Consider the following 16,716-nt stretch of genomic DNA (forward strand, 5'->3'; position numbering starts at 1 on the left):
ATATATGGCATATGCATTTCTTCCAAAAAGCCAAGAATTGTATCTGAAGTTTAAAGTCATTTCTAACACAACAAATCAGAAAAGCAAGAAGATACAAATTGACATGTATTATTACCTTTAATAAAATAAATAAAAAAGAGAGAGAGAAAAAAAAGTGGGATAAAAAAAAGGATCAAGAAGATGATGATGATGGCTTGAAAGCTTTGAAAGCAGGGTGAAGCAAGCCAAGCTCATCCTTCACTTCAAGTGGGTTGCTACTCTCATTCCTAACCCTCTTCACTCTCCTACTACCCAGAGACTTATGGGTGAACCCATACATCTGCAACACCTGATTATCCCCAAAATTGTAAGCCCGGTCCATCTGCTTCAGGCACCGCTCCACCGGATAATCCCCGAACTTCCCGCACGGCTTGCAACCCACGAAATGGGTCACGAGCGGCCACCGGTGGTCGCCGAAACCCGGATGGTAGCTCTCGATCATCTCCTCGTATCGATCCACCAAAATGCCCCAATACCCGTGCAAATAATACGCGCTCTCTAAGTACACCTTCTCCCCCCAAGTCTCTCTCCCTTTCGCCAAGATGTAAACCATGGCGGACTGGTCGTCGGCTTCGAAAACGGGTCGGCCTTTGAGCTCCCGGGTCAAAACCTTACCCGCCTCGTCTCGGATCTTCCCCTTCGGACCCATCGGAGCCCAGACGTCCAGAATGTCAAGAGACCACTGGCAATTTCTCAGTAAGAAGCTTCCGGTGTTCAACCCGATCCAGTTCTTCTGATCGTACACCATCTCGTTCCAGCCGTGCATAACGAAGTTGTGGTCCTTGTAGCGTTCCCAGGGGACCTCAAACGCCATGTCGGTGAACATGGCGTCGCTGTCCATCCACCATAGAAACTCCATTTCCGGATGGGAAAGCAGGAGCTTTCGGATCAATGGAAGCTTGGCCCAAAACCCTGCCATTTCTGCGTCCAGAAGCGCGAAGTTGTAGAAGATCTCAATCCCGTGGATCCTACAATAGTCGATTTTGTTCTTAATCGATTTCAAGAGATAGTGATCGCCGACCGGGTTTTCACACGGTTTGGGCGACGACCCGGTTACCAGCAACACCCTGGGCTTATTGGGTCCGAGAAAGTTGGGGAAACTCGGGTTCTTTTTCAACCAATCGGATCTCTGCTCGTCCCAATCCGATATTTTTGGCCCAAGACTGTACGGAGTGTTCGGGTCCCGCTTTTCGTCGTCGGATCCTGGTTCGTCGACGAGGATTTTGGATATGTCGAAGGTGGCGTAGTTGTTGGACTGGGCTGGGTCGGCTTCCTTTTGGTCGGGTTGGGTGGTGGCTTCTTGGAGGACCCGGTGGGGCTCCACGCGCCGGTTGTTCGAGTAGAAGTGCTCGCGGATTTCGTTGTAGTCTTGTTCCGGGGTTCCGAATTTGCCGGCGCCGATTGTGCCGCGCAGGACGACGACGGTTAAGAATAGACAGAGAAACGTCGTCGTTCCGTGGCGGAGCATCCTCTGGACTTGGCGGGCCCGGCGAGGCCCTAAGCACCGCTCCAGCATTCTGACTCGGCCGAGTTGAACCGAAGGGAACTGGAGTGTGAGGTCGCGTTCAGGATGAGGCTGTGTGGAGCACAATGCTTTGAATTGTATTTGGTTAGGTTAGAGTGGTAAATATGGTGAGGTTTGTGGGTGTTTATGGAGGGAGATGAGGTTTAGAGAAGTGAGAATGGGAAGCGTCGGTGGAGCTGAAGAAAGAAGAGATCAGAAATGTGTTGGGCTTCCTACAAGTTTCTTATTCTTTTAAAATTATTTTATTAAATTAAAATTTTAAGTTCTTCTCGCACGTCATCACGTTGGACGGAATAGATCCTCTGTGGTTGAATCAGTACGTAGACTGGTGGATCCCGCCTCACCTTAATTGCCAGAAAGTCCGTTTTATGTCAATCCCGCCAATTTTTCATTTACAAATTTTACAGTATCTATTTATATAATCTTCAAAAATATATATATTAAATACAATAACTACTATATATAACACCAAAAGTACCATAAATTTCTCAAAGTCTAAAATAGCAATTTATCAGAAAAAAGTTGCCATAAAATAATTTACCAAAAACGTAAGCATCGTAAGTTTTAGGTAATCACTGAAAAAAAAAGTTGAAGGTAATGAAAATCCATGTCAAATCTAAGGAATAAATGTATTGTCCTTCAAATTAGTTAAATGAATTAGCATATTTAGTACATATTTTCTAAAAATGATTCTATTTTTTTATTTTTTTTATAAAAAAATTAGAGGGAGATTGGCTACTCTCACCACAAACGCCAGGTTAGATCTACAATCTCGAGCTAGAAGGACTTACGCATGGCATCCAACTGTCATCTGCTACATGTATGAATTTATGAAGAAAATTACAAATCGAGCACCAACAATAACTACTGGCAGCGGGACTAAAACACTAATGAAGCTATACATAATGAATTTCTAAAAAAAATGCTTATTTTCTTAACTTTAAAAAAAATAGATTTTATTTAAAACTATTATTGACATTCCAAAGAAGTTCTATTACACTCAACTCTTGTGCTTTTACAAAATGATGTTTTTGAAGTGCAAATAAAGAGTCTCTTTTTTCAACAAATAATATGATATTTACAAAATTATTTTTAACAAACAATGTACTTAATAATCAGTACGGAGGGGAAATTCGAATATTAAACGACTCATAATATTAACAAGAGAAGTGTTAGAGTCGAGTGAATAAATCAAAATCTCTATACCAAAATGAGAGGAAAACAAACAATTAAAAGGAATTGAACCCTCTTTTGAGCATATAAAAAGCTTTCAATCGTAGTGAGATCACGACATGAACTCCAAGTGAAGAAAAACCAAAGCATGTGTAACGTGTTGGGTGGGCACTTGAGTCTTGACGCGAGCTGCATATGAGATAGATATAGATAGAGATAGATTTGATGGTTTGCATTTATTCAAATCACATGCATCTGTCCGTGTTCGTGTGTGACGTTGTATATAAGTTAACAACAGCTACGAGTTAACAGCTAATAATAATATTATATTTTTCATGTGATTTGAGAAAAGAACGGGCCAGCAGACGCCGATTTGGAACCAAGACAAAAGGACAGAGTTTGACCGTCCGCAGCAGATAGCTACGCGTGGCAAACATTACGCGGCTCCAGTCACTTTCCTAGTGTCTTCACCTTAGATGATTAAATTATGATCGAATCTTCTTATTGCTACTTAATTAACTTATTATTAGACCAACTTAGTGCAAGTTGGCACATAATTATTCAAATCAATCGAGTACAAATCACTTTTTATTTTTATTGGAATTTTTTTAAGGTCAAATTTAGGTAAGAGGTCCTTAAAAAAAAAAAATTAACAACAAGCCGACATTTTTGTTTCTAAAAACTAAATGATATTGTATTTCATTAAGATAGCTAAAGACATCGCACTAACTGATCATATAATGTGATAATTAATTTGTATTTATTATGAATTATGATCAATAGTTAATCAACACATCAACTATTACGCTTATAGACAATATTTCTTTCTCAGGGTGATTGTTAGTTTGATTTCATCTCATGCCTCTCTAGTGCTAAAACCTAACCATAAATTTAAATTGTGTGGCATACAATCAAAATCCAAGAAACAGAAGCTTACAATTAACAATGGCAAGATAAGCCGCCCATGCCAAACAAGGTTTTACAAGATCCTTGGCAAATGGATTCACACATCGAAAACACTTATAGCAGGCAAACAGAGCTCCAAAATTCATCAAACAAATGAGCAATCCAAGCCAAGCTGCCCCAGCCGCAAGCAGAACAGGACCCCACAAAATGCTCAATGAAACTTGGGCAATGTAGAGGAAAAATGTATTGGATTGGGCATGAAATCCACCGTCAGCCCAAACAAGCCAAGCTGAGAGACCCATGAGGAAGGAAGAGAAGAATGTGGCAAAGTTTATGAGCCAGAGAGGAGGGAGACAAAAGGGTTGGGTTAGGGTCCGGTACTTGGGGCCCCAGCCGAAGAAGAAGATTGTGGATGCGGTCAAGGTGAGAGGAATTGCAATGCCTATGGCTAGGGACCTTAGAGCTCTCTTGGCCTTTTCTTGTTTGGTCAAGGTCGTGGCGGTGGGTTTGGTGGAAATGGGTTGGTCATTGTTGAGCCGGTGATGGAGGGTGTTGGAAGCCATGTCAAGAAAATTGTGGAGGGAGAGGTGGAGTTCATAACAAAAATATTAGTGGGAGATGTTATAGGGCAAAAATGAACGTTATGGAGCAAATTTAGGGGTTTCTTAGAATGTGAGTGATTCAATTTTTCAAAAAAGAAAAATCAATTGAGACACTAACACAAGCAAATTTACCAACAAAAGCAAAATACACACAACACAATACTCTTCCTTGACAAACTATACAACTATACCAAGTTTAAAAGGCCAAAATTGCAATAAAATTAATAGAACGCATTCAAGTTCGAATGACCCTCCTCTGAATCCTTATGAATTAAATTAATTTGAAATTACAAGAAAAAAAAGATGATCAAAATTGACACAAAAAAGAAGTGATTTTCAAGCATATGAAAATATGGTAATAGACTTTTACCAAAAAAAAAAAAAAAAAGGTAATAGACCCTTTAACACCAAAAAGAAAAACTAATAATAATGGTAAAAATAGGTCCCAATAATAATTTCGGCCAACAAGCAAATAGGGAGAAACCGGTAATTGTGTATCTTTGCAACGCTTTATACCATTCCCTTCCTCTCTTACAACCAAATACAGGAGCAACACCACCTTTCTCCGCTCTGTACTGACTGCACTGCGTGACCGATAGTCTCCAAAACCTTCCCAGCAGAGGCTTCGAACATGGTAATTTTCCTTTTTCACTAATGAAACTTTATCCCAGGCATTTTTTAGTTTTCACTGATATTGATCATATGTAGATTGAACCCCTTAGGGTTTTGAAATTTCGCTCAGAAAATGCGTTGCATTAGCGTCCGATCTGTTATCTCAATAAGCTTATGTTGTTGTACTGCTTTGAAACTTTGACTTCTATCGCTTTTGTGAGTGATTTTCGCTTCGTGTTCAGTTTTCTGTTTGGTAGCTGGGAAAATTCGAGAAAATAAGTGAACATAATATATACTAATACAGTCGCATTTTTCTGAAACTTATAATTTGACAGTCCATGTTGTATAGCAAGTCCGTTCCTAGAAGGAGTGTATGGGAAGTAGCAGTGGTGCTATGTTTCTGATTATTTTTAGCTTGTTGATGGACTTGGGGAGTTACAATTCCTCCTCTCTTTTTTCTTCCCTCTTTTGTAATGCACCAATCCGTACATCATTTTCTATAGTATGTTTATAGCTGTATGTAATGGAATTGGAGTACTTTCAGCTTCCCTCTAACAGTTCATCAAACATAAAGTTGGAATTCGTTTATGGTGTGCTATTATATTGCTGCATTAGAACAATCTCGTAGTGCTTAGTTTTAGGAACCTAATAGGTCTTCTGGCTGGAATATTTAGGGTTTGTGTTAATCTCAATAGCTTGTCGGATTTGCACTCAATTGTAATTGCATGAATACTTGTAAAATGGTGGAAAAAGTAATGAGAGAAACTTGGTAGTTTCTTCAATACATTTCTTCGACTACTTTAAGAAGGAGAACCTGGTAAAGGTTGGATGAACTAGAAGGGTGTGAAATACGTGATGATCATCCTGAAAAAAGTCAATACAGCTTTCACCAACTTATGTACAATGCATATATGTGTATGGGGAAACTAATGCATGTTTTTTATGGAAACTTGACATGTAATGTAAGGACTGAAAACTGTGAAGCAAGTACTTGACCATGTTGTGATTAAAAACAATCATATATGTATGACAGTATTTGTGGGAGTTTCAATACACGAATGTTGTATGCTTGTTGGTTGATGGAGTTTTTTGAACATGCGTCTTTGGTACTTTTGGAATACACACTGGTGGAGTTAGGCTTATCTTCCTTTTGTTACATGAGAAGTCAAGGGCACATTCATAACTTTTTGGATGAACGATGAATAATATTACATAACATGAACTGAGTGCTTGGGACAAGACATAGGCTAGTTTCTTCTTCTTTTTTTAAAATCAATAACATAACATGTCAGTGACATGTCCAGAGATTTCCCTGGAGATGTCTTCTTAAGGTAGGTAGTGGGGCAAGGGTTGGCTACAAGCTAGAGCCCAAATTGTGCAGCCCTTTGTTGCCTTTGGGGTTCCAAAAAGAAGTCAGTTAAACTACACCCCCTTCACGTTATCAACTGAGAATGGTTTCTTTCTGTTAACTTTCCTTTCATACGAACCGACTATATATTTAGCCTAATTCAGCACCGTAGCATGTACTGATAGTGATACTGTTGATGACATTTTGGTGAAGTATCTCATCATTTTTTGGGCAGGATGGACATGATGCAGATGACCCGAAACAGAGCACTGCTGATATGACAGCTTTTGTGAGTTCCAGTTCAACTATCTTTCTTTTTTTGTTCATTATAAATTAATTGTACTACTTCTACATGGGCATATGGATGAGTGTTATGCATGTAAAGATTAATGACTGTGTGGCCCTATTTGTGTCCAGTAGTCTGGAGAAAACAGTTTTATATATAACCATATTGGGCAATGAAACCGTTCAAAATGAGGGTGAAAAAATATTTAGAACTGAACGATGAAGTTGTTATCAATTAGTTAATGTTGATGAATTCGTTGGTTGGCCACTATTCCCAAATTGAAGGTATTTTATTGGTTAATCAATAATTGACGTTTACTTTATTCAGGGATATACTAGGTAGTTTGATTTAAATGTGTGTGATAATTTGTCACTCCATTTGCCTTTGCTCAATCTCTGTTTTGGTTTTTACAGGTACAAAATCTTCTTCAACAGATGGTGAGTTTGTTATGTGTTTGTGAGGTTTTGTAATTGTGATGACCGACTCTGTTCAATGGATTGTATGGCTTATGTTTTTTAATTTGGCAGCAATCCAGGTTTCAGACAATGTCTGACTCCATCATCACAAAGAATATCCTTCGTTGTTTTGCTTGCCATTTACAAATTGATATACATATTTATTTTACATTAGTTTTATGACTTATCTTTAGCTAGTTTTATTATAACATTAGAAAACAAATTTTTTGAATTAGTCCGTGCTAGCAGTTGTTCTTTCAGTAGGGAAGCATGTTCATTTGACGTATGTCTTTTTTTCTTTCTTTAATCACATTTGACTTATTCTATGTTGGAGATTTGGAATTTCTTTTCAAAGGGCTGCAATGGAGATGGATATAAAACTATTATTATTAGGTGTTGCTCAAATATAGAAACTTCATTGATCTCATTGATTTGAATTATGTTGGTACTTGTTTCCTTGACCACCATGATGCACTTGATGAGATGGGCAATAGGATCGATGAGTTGGAGCAGAGCATCAATGATCTCAGAACCGAGATGGGAGTGGAGGGTTCACCATCTCCTTCAGCCCCTTCAAAGTCAAATATCGAACCCAAGTCAGCTGATGATTCAACCAACGAGTAGCCACGGCATGCTGTGTTGCTTTAATCAAATAGTGTGTCTACTGCCTGGCTTTTGAGTGTTTATCTTTACTCTCTTTCATTTGAAATGGAAATCATACTATACACAGTATCTTGGATTGGATCAATGCTCCATGGATTTGTAAAACAAGGCCAAGTTTTAATTCTCATTTTGTAACAGAAATGTAGGAAACCCTTGATGGATTATCTGTCTTCAATTATGCTGAAATCCTGGTTCATTTTCAGAGATAGAATTGCTCTCCCGCATTCATATTTTCGTAATGCATCTTTACAGGTGTGTGATTGCCTGACAGCCCATTTTCTACATTATAAGTAAACATGAGATGATGAAGTTTCTTATTTTATAGCACATAATTAGGGAAAACCGAAATAAAATAATTTGCTAGGAAAAAAGAAAAAAGAAAAAAGAAAGCTTGCAAATTTGTGGCCGTCCAGAACTATTGATTGTGGTCCTGTGATTGCAAATGTTGATTTTTATGATTCATATGGGTGGGTTTATAGATGGCTAATACGACACAGACATATGAGGTGTCGATTAGATTTGTCTCACAAAAGGCCTAAAAGATGCCCATAACATAATGATGCGAGAGAGAGAGAGAGAGAGAGAGAGAGCGAGAGCGCGCGCTCACACGTTCACTCATTTCTCCACCGCCGACGAGTGCTTTACTGCATGTGGGGGGAATTTGCTTTTAATTGTGGATGGCAATATAAGATTCCATAATTTCCAAACTTCTTTTCATATTTTGAAAATGCCACTGAGAATGCGCTGGAATTGACCGTTGGCCAACAAGAAGTTTCATTTTTATTTTCTTTGCGCGTGCGTGTGTGTTTGGCTATTTCCATTGCTTTCAGAAGAATGATACAACCACCATATGCATGATTCTTTTGAAAATAACAATTTTGATTTGAAACACGCAAGCGTGAGTTGCGCGCGGCCACGTGAAGCTAGCACAATCGTGTACATGGTACAAATTAATAGTACGCGAATCTGGCCGTGTAAATTAACAAAATAAACATTTACATACCAAATTGTTTGTTAAGAAACATTTATCTTGATAACTAACCACATGAAATAAATGAAGTATCAGCAGCATCTAGGTCCCGTTTAGTTTATGAAAAAGGAGGGTTGGGAATAAGAATTCAATTGCTTTACCATGTTTGATAAGTCCAGGCATGGGAAAGTAGGAGGGAAAGTGAAACCCTCATCTCAACTTGGGTTTTGTTTTTCCTCTTCATGGGAAAGTTTGGAAAAATGAGCCTACATTCAATGCACAATTTTCATGACTATTTTGTCCCCATGAACAATTTAGAATTACAATGTATCATTAAATGCATTCTTTTTTTTATTTGATTTAATATGGGTATAATTGAAAAATTATACAAAATTTGTTTTCCGTTCCTACTCAAAACAAACATGGGAAATGAAATAAAGTGAAATCTCTCAGTTACTTTCCCGACATTACCAAACGTGGAAAATGAATCTTTCATTCCCATTCCTTAGGAAATGACATGGGAATTAATTTCCCCTCAAATCTATTCCGTGAACCAAATGAGGCCATAAAGTAATATTTATTTTGGTAAAGTTTGCCTTATCTATATATATAACAAAAGAGGTGAAACATTTAAAATACCAAAAAATGTCTTTGCATTAAAATTATTAATTAAATGAGGATAATATGATAAATTCACACTTTTTCATATTAAAAAAAATTAAAAAGAAAGAAAAAATCAGATAATAAATCCTATTTTTATGAAACACAACTACCCATTATCTTTTTTAATTCTAAAATAAATTTAATTTTTTTTAATTAAAAAAAGCCTCTCACAGAGGGCGTGCAGAGAAGTTAATTTTTCATAATAACATTTTCCTGAAAATAAAATTTTGTTTAATAAATATCCAGCCAAAAGTGGCAATTTCTCATGATTTCGGTCTCATAGCCGACACCCCCCAAAAATAGGAAGAAAAAAAAGAAACATGGCCAAAACAAAAATCATCTACATCTACGACTACGTGGTCGTGTTGTCCTTGTTTGCACTATAGCAAGACAGTTGTATACTGCTAGGATACAGATGACTCGAAATCAAATCTCAGGCATTATTGGCTCATTGCCTCAAAAGCACACAGCTTGCAAAGCACCTTTACAACCCACTACACACGCGGTTTCTGGAATTTAGCTCAGCCCCCCATATATATATATATATAATTTTTTTTTTTTTCTTTATCCACAGCCCACAAATATTATTTTCTCTAATTTTCATAACCACTAGTCATTTAATTACCGATAATATTGAAAAAATTCGTGAGCGGTAGGTTCGAATCCCGCTTCTCGTTAATAAAAATTAAATAATACAAAATGAAAAAGAAATCATACCCCAAAACTATATGACAATAATGGTAATATTACAAGCACATCCATCCACAATCCAACCAAACACAAAAACATAAAAAGAAAAAGAGAACGGAAAATTTGGTATTTTAACATTACAATATGACACATCAATTATTTTGTCTAACCATTATTAAAATCTCATCAAGTATATAACACACAATAACCCCATAAATAATATAATATATTTTTTAATAATAACAAAAAAAGGGAAGGTAAAAATTAAACAAATAAAAGAAAATAAAAAAACAAATTAGTGCCTGCAGCGAGTTATTTTGCTACAGCCGCGAGAGTAGGGATTTGCCTGAGCTCCAGGTCGGCAGTTGTAATAGGACGCGCCACGTCGCGAGCAGGGGACAGTGTTCCTCCTCAGCGCGCCGTAGCTGATGTACCGGTTCGTGGCTAAGATGCGCCGGCTGATCTCGGACTCCATCGGCAGCTCCAAATCCTCGTCCTCAGCTATCAGCCCTCCCGCTGATCTTGTGGAGACCCAGCTCAGCTGGTCCAGCTGGTGGCCTCCACTGAAATCGACGGCTGCAGATGAAGCATGTACTAAATGAGCGGCGAAGATTGCGCAGGCGAAGATGAATGCAAAGAGTGGCGGTGTTCTTGAGCTTGAGCTTCCCATTTTTGGGGGTTTTCCAATCTGAATTTTGTTTTTGAGAGGAAGAGGTTTGTGGGGTGGGTTTGGGATTATAAGTGACCGTTGGTTTGGAAATGCCACTGGTTTGGGGAAGTATTTACGGGAACATGCCACTTGACCTTTAGATGACTGATTTTGCTTCAAATTTAAGAATGTCAATGACTTTATGGACATCCACTAATCACGCTTTTTGACTTCATTTTGTAAATTTAAATTGAATTTGGGACTTTTGTCGTGATTTATTAAAATAAAAAATAAAAAATACAAAGTTAAATACAAAAAAACACAAACAAGAGCATCGCAATCGTGATGAGATTTAAACAATAAAAGCCAGTTAGTGGCCAACCAATGTGACAATGAAGGAATGAGGCTGGAGGATAACAAGAAGAAGGTGGCAGTTGATAATGCCATTTGGTAAGAGATAAAAGCTCCATCTTCCATCTTCAATATGAAGTAACCTAATGCTTTTGTTATGGTTTAGTGGGAGTAGGAGTAGTCTAGTCTCCACTTGGTTGGATATACTTTCAAGTTAAACTCACGTTGTTTGCGAAGATAATATGCATATTTATATGAATTTGATATCGAATTGTGGCTAGTCTCGTTAAGATAAAGTAACTTTATTATGTGTGCATTATTCCATCATAAAAAGCATATGTATAAATATAGGAATCGCATAATTTAAAGCTTGAACTTGTAAATGCGACCTCTCTCTCTCTCTCTTTCTCTCTCACCCACTTGAGTTAGTGTATTAGGGTTGTTGGAGAACTTATAAATCTAAATGCTTGAGCTTGATTTGAGCAATCTAGAAGAAGGGAGAATATTTAATCCCACAACCATACAATGTTGAAACCAAACGACTCAAACTCAACAACTTGCAAACCAAAGTTTATTAACTTGGAATCTCCAACACAATCTAAGCAGCAAGCAACTACTCCAACTGCAAACTACATGTCAAGCTTAAAAATGAGTCCAAAATTGCAACTCTTCCTAACAGGGCCTAGGCCCATGATACCTGTGCACTTGGGAGTTGGGCTGGTGCGACAAGTTCAATATCCATAACAAGTGTGGATCCTTGTATCTTCAATGTAAAAAACATAGCTTCTTTTCTTTTATTTTTTTTGAAATCCAAAAAAAAAAAAAAAAAAAAAGTTATACATGAGATTCCCTAGGGATCATAGTTCCAAACATATCCATACAATATAATTAACATCTACCGGAAAATGACTAAACCAAATACAGGAGTGCTGATAATGATGTCCTTTAAAGTATCTACCACCATATTGGATTCACGGAAAATGTGAGTGAAGGAAATTTGAGAGAACTTCAGAAAAGAAAAAAAAAAAAAAAAAAAACTTATATTATCGTGCTTTACTTTCAGCTTTTCAACGAAACTAATAATAATAATAATAATGATGGAGCGAAAAAGTCATTTGAACCATTTGGTGCTCTAGTTGCCAACTTTGAACAAAAGCTAGGACTTTTCTGTGGGCTGTTGGCCGTCTAGCTAGCTCTTTCCTTTGGGCCTTTTAAATCCATCTCTTTCTGCTGAACTTCCTCTATGGGTGGGCTTGGCAATTGGTTGGAAATTGATCAAGAATTGGAATTGAATTCGAATTACGAAGGATTTATACGTTTATTATTTCACATTAATGAATTAAAAAGTAAATGAGGCTCACACAAAATCAGAATTTTAATTTCTGATACTTAAAGAATTCAAATCTTGAGTGGGAAGTGGTATTCTAATTCCTGGAGAACTAACTTGTTAGGGAATTCATCTTTTTTATCCATTATATCCACACACAATTTTGAAAATTCCAAATTTGCCATCTATTTTAACCCAACAACGAGGATATTTTAGTAATTAGAACAACTCATACCCCAATTCCATATAGTTTAATAAACAACTTTAATAGGAATCATGAATCTAATCATCCTCAATTCAACTCATCCTCTATTCAATTTCTCCTATCAAATTAGTAAACATGCCATCATAGTCCAATCTCAGCGAGTTCAGCCACACACACACACACACACTATGATGTTGTGGAGATTCAAACCTGAGACATTTGATATACAAGTCAATGCCCTTCTTCACTAGGCTATACTCCATTAACACAAACTAATACAATTAAATTGGAAAAATAGTGCAATCTCAAGCTGCATCAAACACGAGATGGTACTTTTGAATTATAAAAATATTCCTTACCCACTTTCCATCTTCTCACCTCCTTTACTGTAAAGAACAACCATAGATTGCAGAAAAGAAAAAAGAAAAAAATTCCCATAATTTTAAGCATGTGGCCCCCCAAACATCAGTCTCTACCTCCACCGCTAAGTATAGAGTCTTTGATTAATTTGATGGTTTTAATTATTATTTTGATTATAATTATAATTATATTTAGACAAAACTTAATTATTTTTTATTCATAGTTGTGGTTTAAGATATTTGAAGTCACGAATTCCTTAAAAAAGCAAAAAAAAAACTAGGTGCAACTAGAGCAAATAATCATGAATGACACAAATGAATTTCGGATGAATAAAAAAATTAACACCATCTTATAACAAGTAGATAGTATCTAAAATAGGAAAAAGCCGTGGCATTGCTAGGTCATAAGATTCTTGTTTTCACGTTTGTCCATCCAGCCATGGTTTTAAGTTTATGTAAAGGAAAAGGAGTAGTGTGGGGGGAGCACACGCCTCTCAATTGTTTATTTGCATGTTGTGACTTTGTTTACTATAATTTTCAGTCTTGCTCATTGCAATTGCTGCCTGGTTTAAAATATAAATCCAATGGGTTATTTTCCAAGTTTTTTTTTCCCTCACAGTTGCTTCTATAAATAGCACAACGCGCACGCCTCAAGTGCTCAAGCAGATCAAAATGGCAAGCTTATTGTTTACTTCCTTAGCTTTGTTGCTGATCATCATGGCAGTGGTTTTAGTCACACCAGCGATTTCTGTGCCTCTGAAGATTGGTTTCTACCAGACTGCATGCCCCTCGGCTGAGACCATGGTCAGAAATACAGCCACTAAGGCACTTGCCGCAGATCCTGCCATAGCTGCTGCCCTCGTCAGACTCCATTTCCACGACTGTTTTGTAAGGGTATGAAATAATAATATATTTCACTTCTGATAATTTTCTTATTATATGCAAAATATTTATTAAATTTTCATTCGTACAAAAATGCTTTCTTTGCCAGACTGATTGCCTAGATTATTATGCCGGCCTTGGGCCAGGGCCACCGGGCTACAGCTGAGGGGGGCTCAAATTTTTTTTTATAAAGCTTATGTATATATATATGTATTTAAAAAAAAAATTAAAATAAAAGGAGTTGCTGCCTGTATCTGTCAGTGAAAAGGGAAGACAATTAATCCAAATCAGTCTTTATACTCAATCTCTAAAAGAAACGTATTGACTAAGGAAGTTCATTATTAATTAATTATAAAATATAATATAAAACCAATCAATAAATATGGGGAATCAAAACAGACTCTTATTAGCCACAAAAAGAAGGAAAAACCCTTCGACTTTCTCAGTTCATAACACAAGCAAAGCAACGCAAGCAATTTTTTTTTTCCGGTGATTCTCCTCTTCTCCAACAGAGTTGGAAAATAAATCATCCACCAGTTAGACCAGTGCCTTTCTTTGAAGGTATTTTTTTTTTTTTTAAAAGATACATATAGAATCTTTTTGTACTCGACTCTTGTAGTTGTTTTGTGTAGAATTGTGGTTTAATAGGATAAATAAAATCATTTGGTAATAATGATCAAGTGTTGAAAAATTGTTGTTTGTGCTTTGTGATAATTTTTGCAGTATTGTGGAAGCCTCGATAACTTTTAATGCTTAATACATGTTTGTTTTCAAATATTATAGGGATATGCAGCTCGGGAGGTTGCCAAACAAGGGCTTAAGCCAGGCGAACTAGCAGTCATTTCCAAAGAGGCGGTATGTTTTCTAATGCTTTTTCATGCTCACTTTCATGTGTTTGTATCCAGTTGACTGAAGATTGTGAGATGCTTTATGCGATTAATTGTTAACTTTTTCTTATTTATTATTTGATTTAACAGAAAACTTGGCTGGGATTCTTTTTCTTTATAATTGGAAGTTTCAAGTGGAAGAAAATTTGCTCAAAATCCAGGTTTTATTGTTCTTTGTTAATTAGTTTTATTGTGTTGTGTTTAATTAGTTGATATTTTTTATTTTTTATTTTTGTTTAATTTGTATAAAGGGGCACACTTGAGAAAATTTGCCCCGGGCCTTAGAAAACCCAGGACCGGCTCATGACCATTGGTTCAGTTGTTATTGATATATATTTGTTTTTTGGTATGTGTAGGTTCACGTATAATACTCATATTATACATATTAACATATTCGCATGTGTTTCTGCGCTTGTGAAATGTTTTTTTAATAAAAAAATTTAAATTTATTTTAGAATTAAAAAAGATAATGGGTAGTTGTGTTCCATAAAAATATGATCTATTATATGAATTTTCTTTTAATTTTAATTTTTTAATATGAAAAAGTGTGAATTTACCATATTATCCTCATTTAATTAATAATTTCAATTTTTAGTGTTTACATTAACAAATGGCATTTTCTGGTATTTTAAATGTTTTATCATTTCTGCCTTTTGCTTTATATATATAGATACATATTTTAAATATATATATATGCGTTTGTTTCCTGTACATTTTTTAAAAATACGGTAAAATACAGTTCTGTGAGTATGTATTAGTCGAGGTGCGCACAAGTTGGCCCGGACACCTCATGGTACTTACCCAAAAAGAAAAGTACAATACACGCATGAATACACATTTTCTTACCAATTTTGAAAAATACAGATAAAAGTCACATATTATATAAATATAAAAATACTATACATAAAAATTATAAATAAATAATATTAAAACACCATATAGTGGCTGAATTTTTATCGGAGTTTTAAAAATATTACATATTTTTATTTTTATTTTTAATTTTCTCTTTTCGTAATTTTATTATTATTTATGACTATAGTACCAGTTTAGAGTACGTATGACAGATTTGATCGTGTATAATATTATTCAGGGTTGTGATGCTTCTATTCTGCTTGATTCTAAGCCGGGAATGCCAGCAGAGAAAGAAAGCACGATGAACAAAGGCGTCCAAGGCTTTGAGGTGATAGACGAAGCCAAGGCGGCGATAGAAGCCCAATGCCCAAACACAGTTTCCTGCGCAGACATCATCGCCTTCTCCGCCAGAGACAGCGTTTTCGGTGCCGGCGGCCTCCGCTATGCTGTCTCGGGCGGAAGGGGGCGACGGCTTGGCTTTCGTTGATCTACGAAGCGGCCGAAAATCTCCCCGGTGCATTTTTCAATTCGACACAGTTGAGGGGCAACTTTGCAAGAAAAGGGCTGTTAATGGAGGAAATGGTGACGCTCTCTGGAGCTCACTCCATTGGAGAGTCTCATTGCTCTGCCTTCTCCAAAAGGCTTTACTCTTTCAGTGCAAGATTTCCACAAGACCCTTCGATGGATGGGGCTTATGCTGAAACTTTAAAATCTAAATGCCCAAGGCCTCGGAATTTGACAGATTCTGTTGACCCAGTTGTGGTTTTTGATCTCTCAACGCCTGCTTTGCTTGACAACAACTACTACAAGAACTTGGTGAGCCACAGAGGGCTTTTGGCTTCTGATCAGGAGCTTTGGAGCAGTGGGTTGACGAGGAAGATGGTTAAGTACAACAGGAACCATCCGGATGCATGGGCCTCTAAGTTTGCTGCTGCAATGGTGAAGATGGGTTACATTGATGTGATGGTGGGGAGAAATGGAGAAATCAGGAACAACTGCAGGGCTGTGAATTAGGAAGCTCTTGTTGTGTGTGCCTGCCTGGCTACGTAGTGCTCACTCAAAATCTTCTTTCAAACTAGAATTTTATATTTTAAGAGCCATGTAATTTAATTTGAGTTTTTTCAATTTTGGGCATGTTCCCCTTGTTTTGGGAAGTTCATTTTGATTTGAGATTGTGGACGTGTATGTTATAGTTTGTTTGATATAATAGTTACATGATTGTGAGGTTTAATCAAGAGTTCATCTTACTTGTCATATTATATATATATATAT

General features: G+C 36.7%; 4 protein-coding genes and 1 pseudogene across 4 annotated transcripts; 2 read left to right on the forward strand and 3 right to left on the reverse strand.

The window, feature by feature from the left end:
- Positions 1 to 16: 16 nt before the first annotated feature.
- Positions 17 to 1,789, reverse strand: LOC117632395 (xyloglucan 6-xylosyltransferase 2-like). The gene has a single exon (XM_034365857.1). The coding sequence runs from the start codon at positions 1,553 to 1,555 to the stop codon at positions 173 to 175; it is 1,383 nt and encodes a 460-aa protein (XP_034221748.1). The 5' UTR covers positions 1,556 to 1,789; the 3' UTR covers positions 17 to 172.
- Positions 1,790 to 2,624: 835 nt separating this feature from the next.
- LOC117615533 (translocator protein homolog) lies at positions 2,625 to 4,228 on the reverse strand. Its single transcript, XM_034344632.1, has 2 exons — positions 3,675 to 4,228; positions 2,625 to 2,926 (listed from the first exon to the last, which is right to left on the reverse strand). Exons 1-2 carry the CDS (start codon positions 4,204 to 4,206, stop codon positions 2,850 to 2,852), a joined length of 609 nt encoding a protein of 202 aa, XP_034200523.1. The 5' UTR covers positions 4,207 to 4,228; the 3' UTR covers positions 2,625 to 2,849.
- A 478-nt stretch (positions 4,229 to 4,706) lies between these two features.
- On the forward strand, positions 4,707 to 7,837 carry LOC117615972 (heat shock factor-binding protein). Its single transcript, XM_034345166.1, has 5 exons — positions 4,707 to 4,879; positions 6,441 to 6,494; positions 6,905 to 6,928; positions 7,019 to 7,061; positions 7,422 to 7,837. The coding sequence occupies exons 1-5, from the start codon at positions 4,877 to 4,879 to the stop codon at positions 7,568 to 7,570; spliced, it is 273 nt and encodes a 90-aa protein (XP_034201057.1). The 5' UTR covers positions 4,707 to 4,876; the 3' UTR covers positions 7,571 to 7,837.
- A 2,116-nt stretch (positions 7,838 to 9,953) lies between these two features.
- Positions 9,954 to 10,749, reverse strand: LOC117616521 (rapid alkalinization factor-like). Its single transcript, XM_034345860.1, has one exon. It carries the CDS (start codon positions 10,600 to 10,602, stop codon positions 10,228 to 10,230), a length of 375 nt encoding a protein of 124 aa, XP_034201751.1. The 5' UTR covers positions 10,603 to 10,749; the 3' UTR covers positions 9,954 to 10,227.
- Positions 10,750 to 13,499: 2,750 nt separating this feature from the next.
- On the forward strand, positions 13,500 to 16,458 carry LOC117616827 (annotated as a pseudogene).
- Positions 16,459 to 16,716: the final 258 nt, after the last annotated feature.

Source organism: Prunus dulcis, chromosome 1 (genome assembly GCF_902201215.1).
Source record: "Prunus dulcis chromosome 1, ALMONDv2, whole genome shotgun sequence".
NCBI lineage: Eukaryota > Viridiplantae > Streptophyta > Magnoliopsida > Rosales > Rosaceae > Prunus > Prunus dulcis.

What these genes read in the sequence shown, in the direction of transcription:
- LOC117632395 (XM_034365857.1), bottom strand. Translation starts at nt 1,555, where the DNA reads ATGCTGGAGCGGTGCTTAGGGCCTCGCCGGGCCCGCCAAGTCCAGAGG.
- LOC117615533 (XM_034344632.1), bottom strand. Translation starts at nt 4,206, where the DNA reads ATGGCTTCCAACACCCTCCATCACCGGCTCAACAATGACCAACCCATT. An exon ending in TTATCTTGCCATTGTTAATT is followed by an intron (nt 2,927 to 3,674) that starts GTAAGCTTCTGT and finishes TCTCATATGCAG; the next exon opens with CTCGCGTCAAGACTCAAGTG.
- LOC117615972 (XM_034345166.1), top strand. An exon ending in AAAATCTTCTTCAACAGATG is followed by an intron (nt 6,929 to 7,018) that starts GTGAGTTTGTTA and finishes TTAATTTGGCAG; the next exon opens with CAATCCAGGTTTCAGACAAT. An exon ending in TGACTCCATCATCACAAAGA is followed by an intron (nt 7,062 to 7,421) that starts ATATCCTTCGTT and finishes ACCATGATGCAC; the next exon opens with TTGATGAGATGGGCAATAGG.
- LOC117616521 (XM_034345860.1), bottom strand. Translation starts at nt 10,602, where the DNA reads ATGGGAAGCTCAAGCTCAAGAACACCGCCACTCTTTGCATTCATCTTC.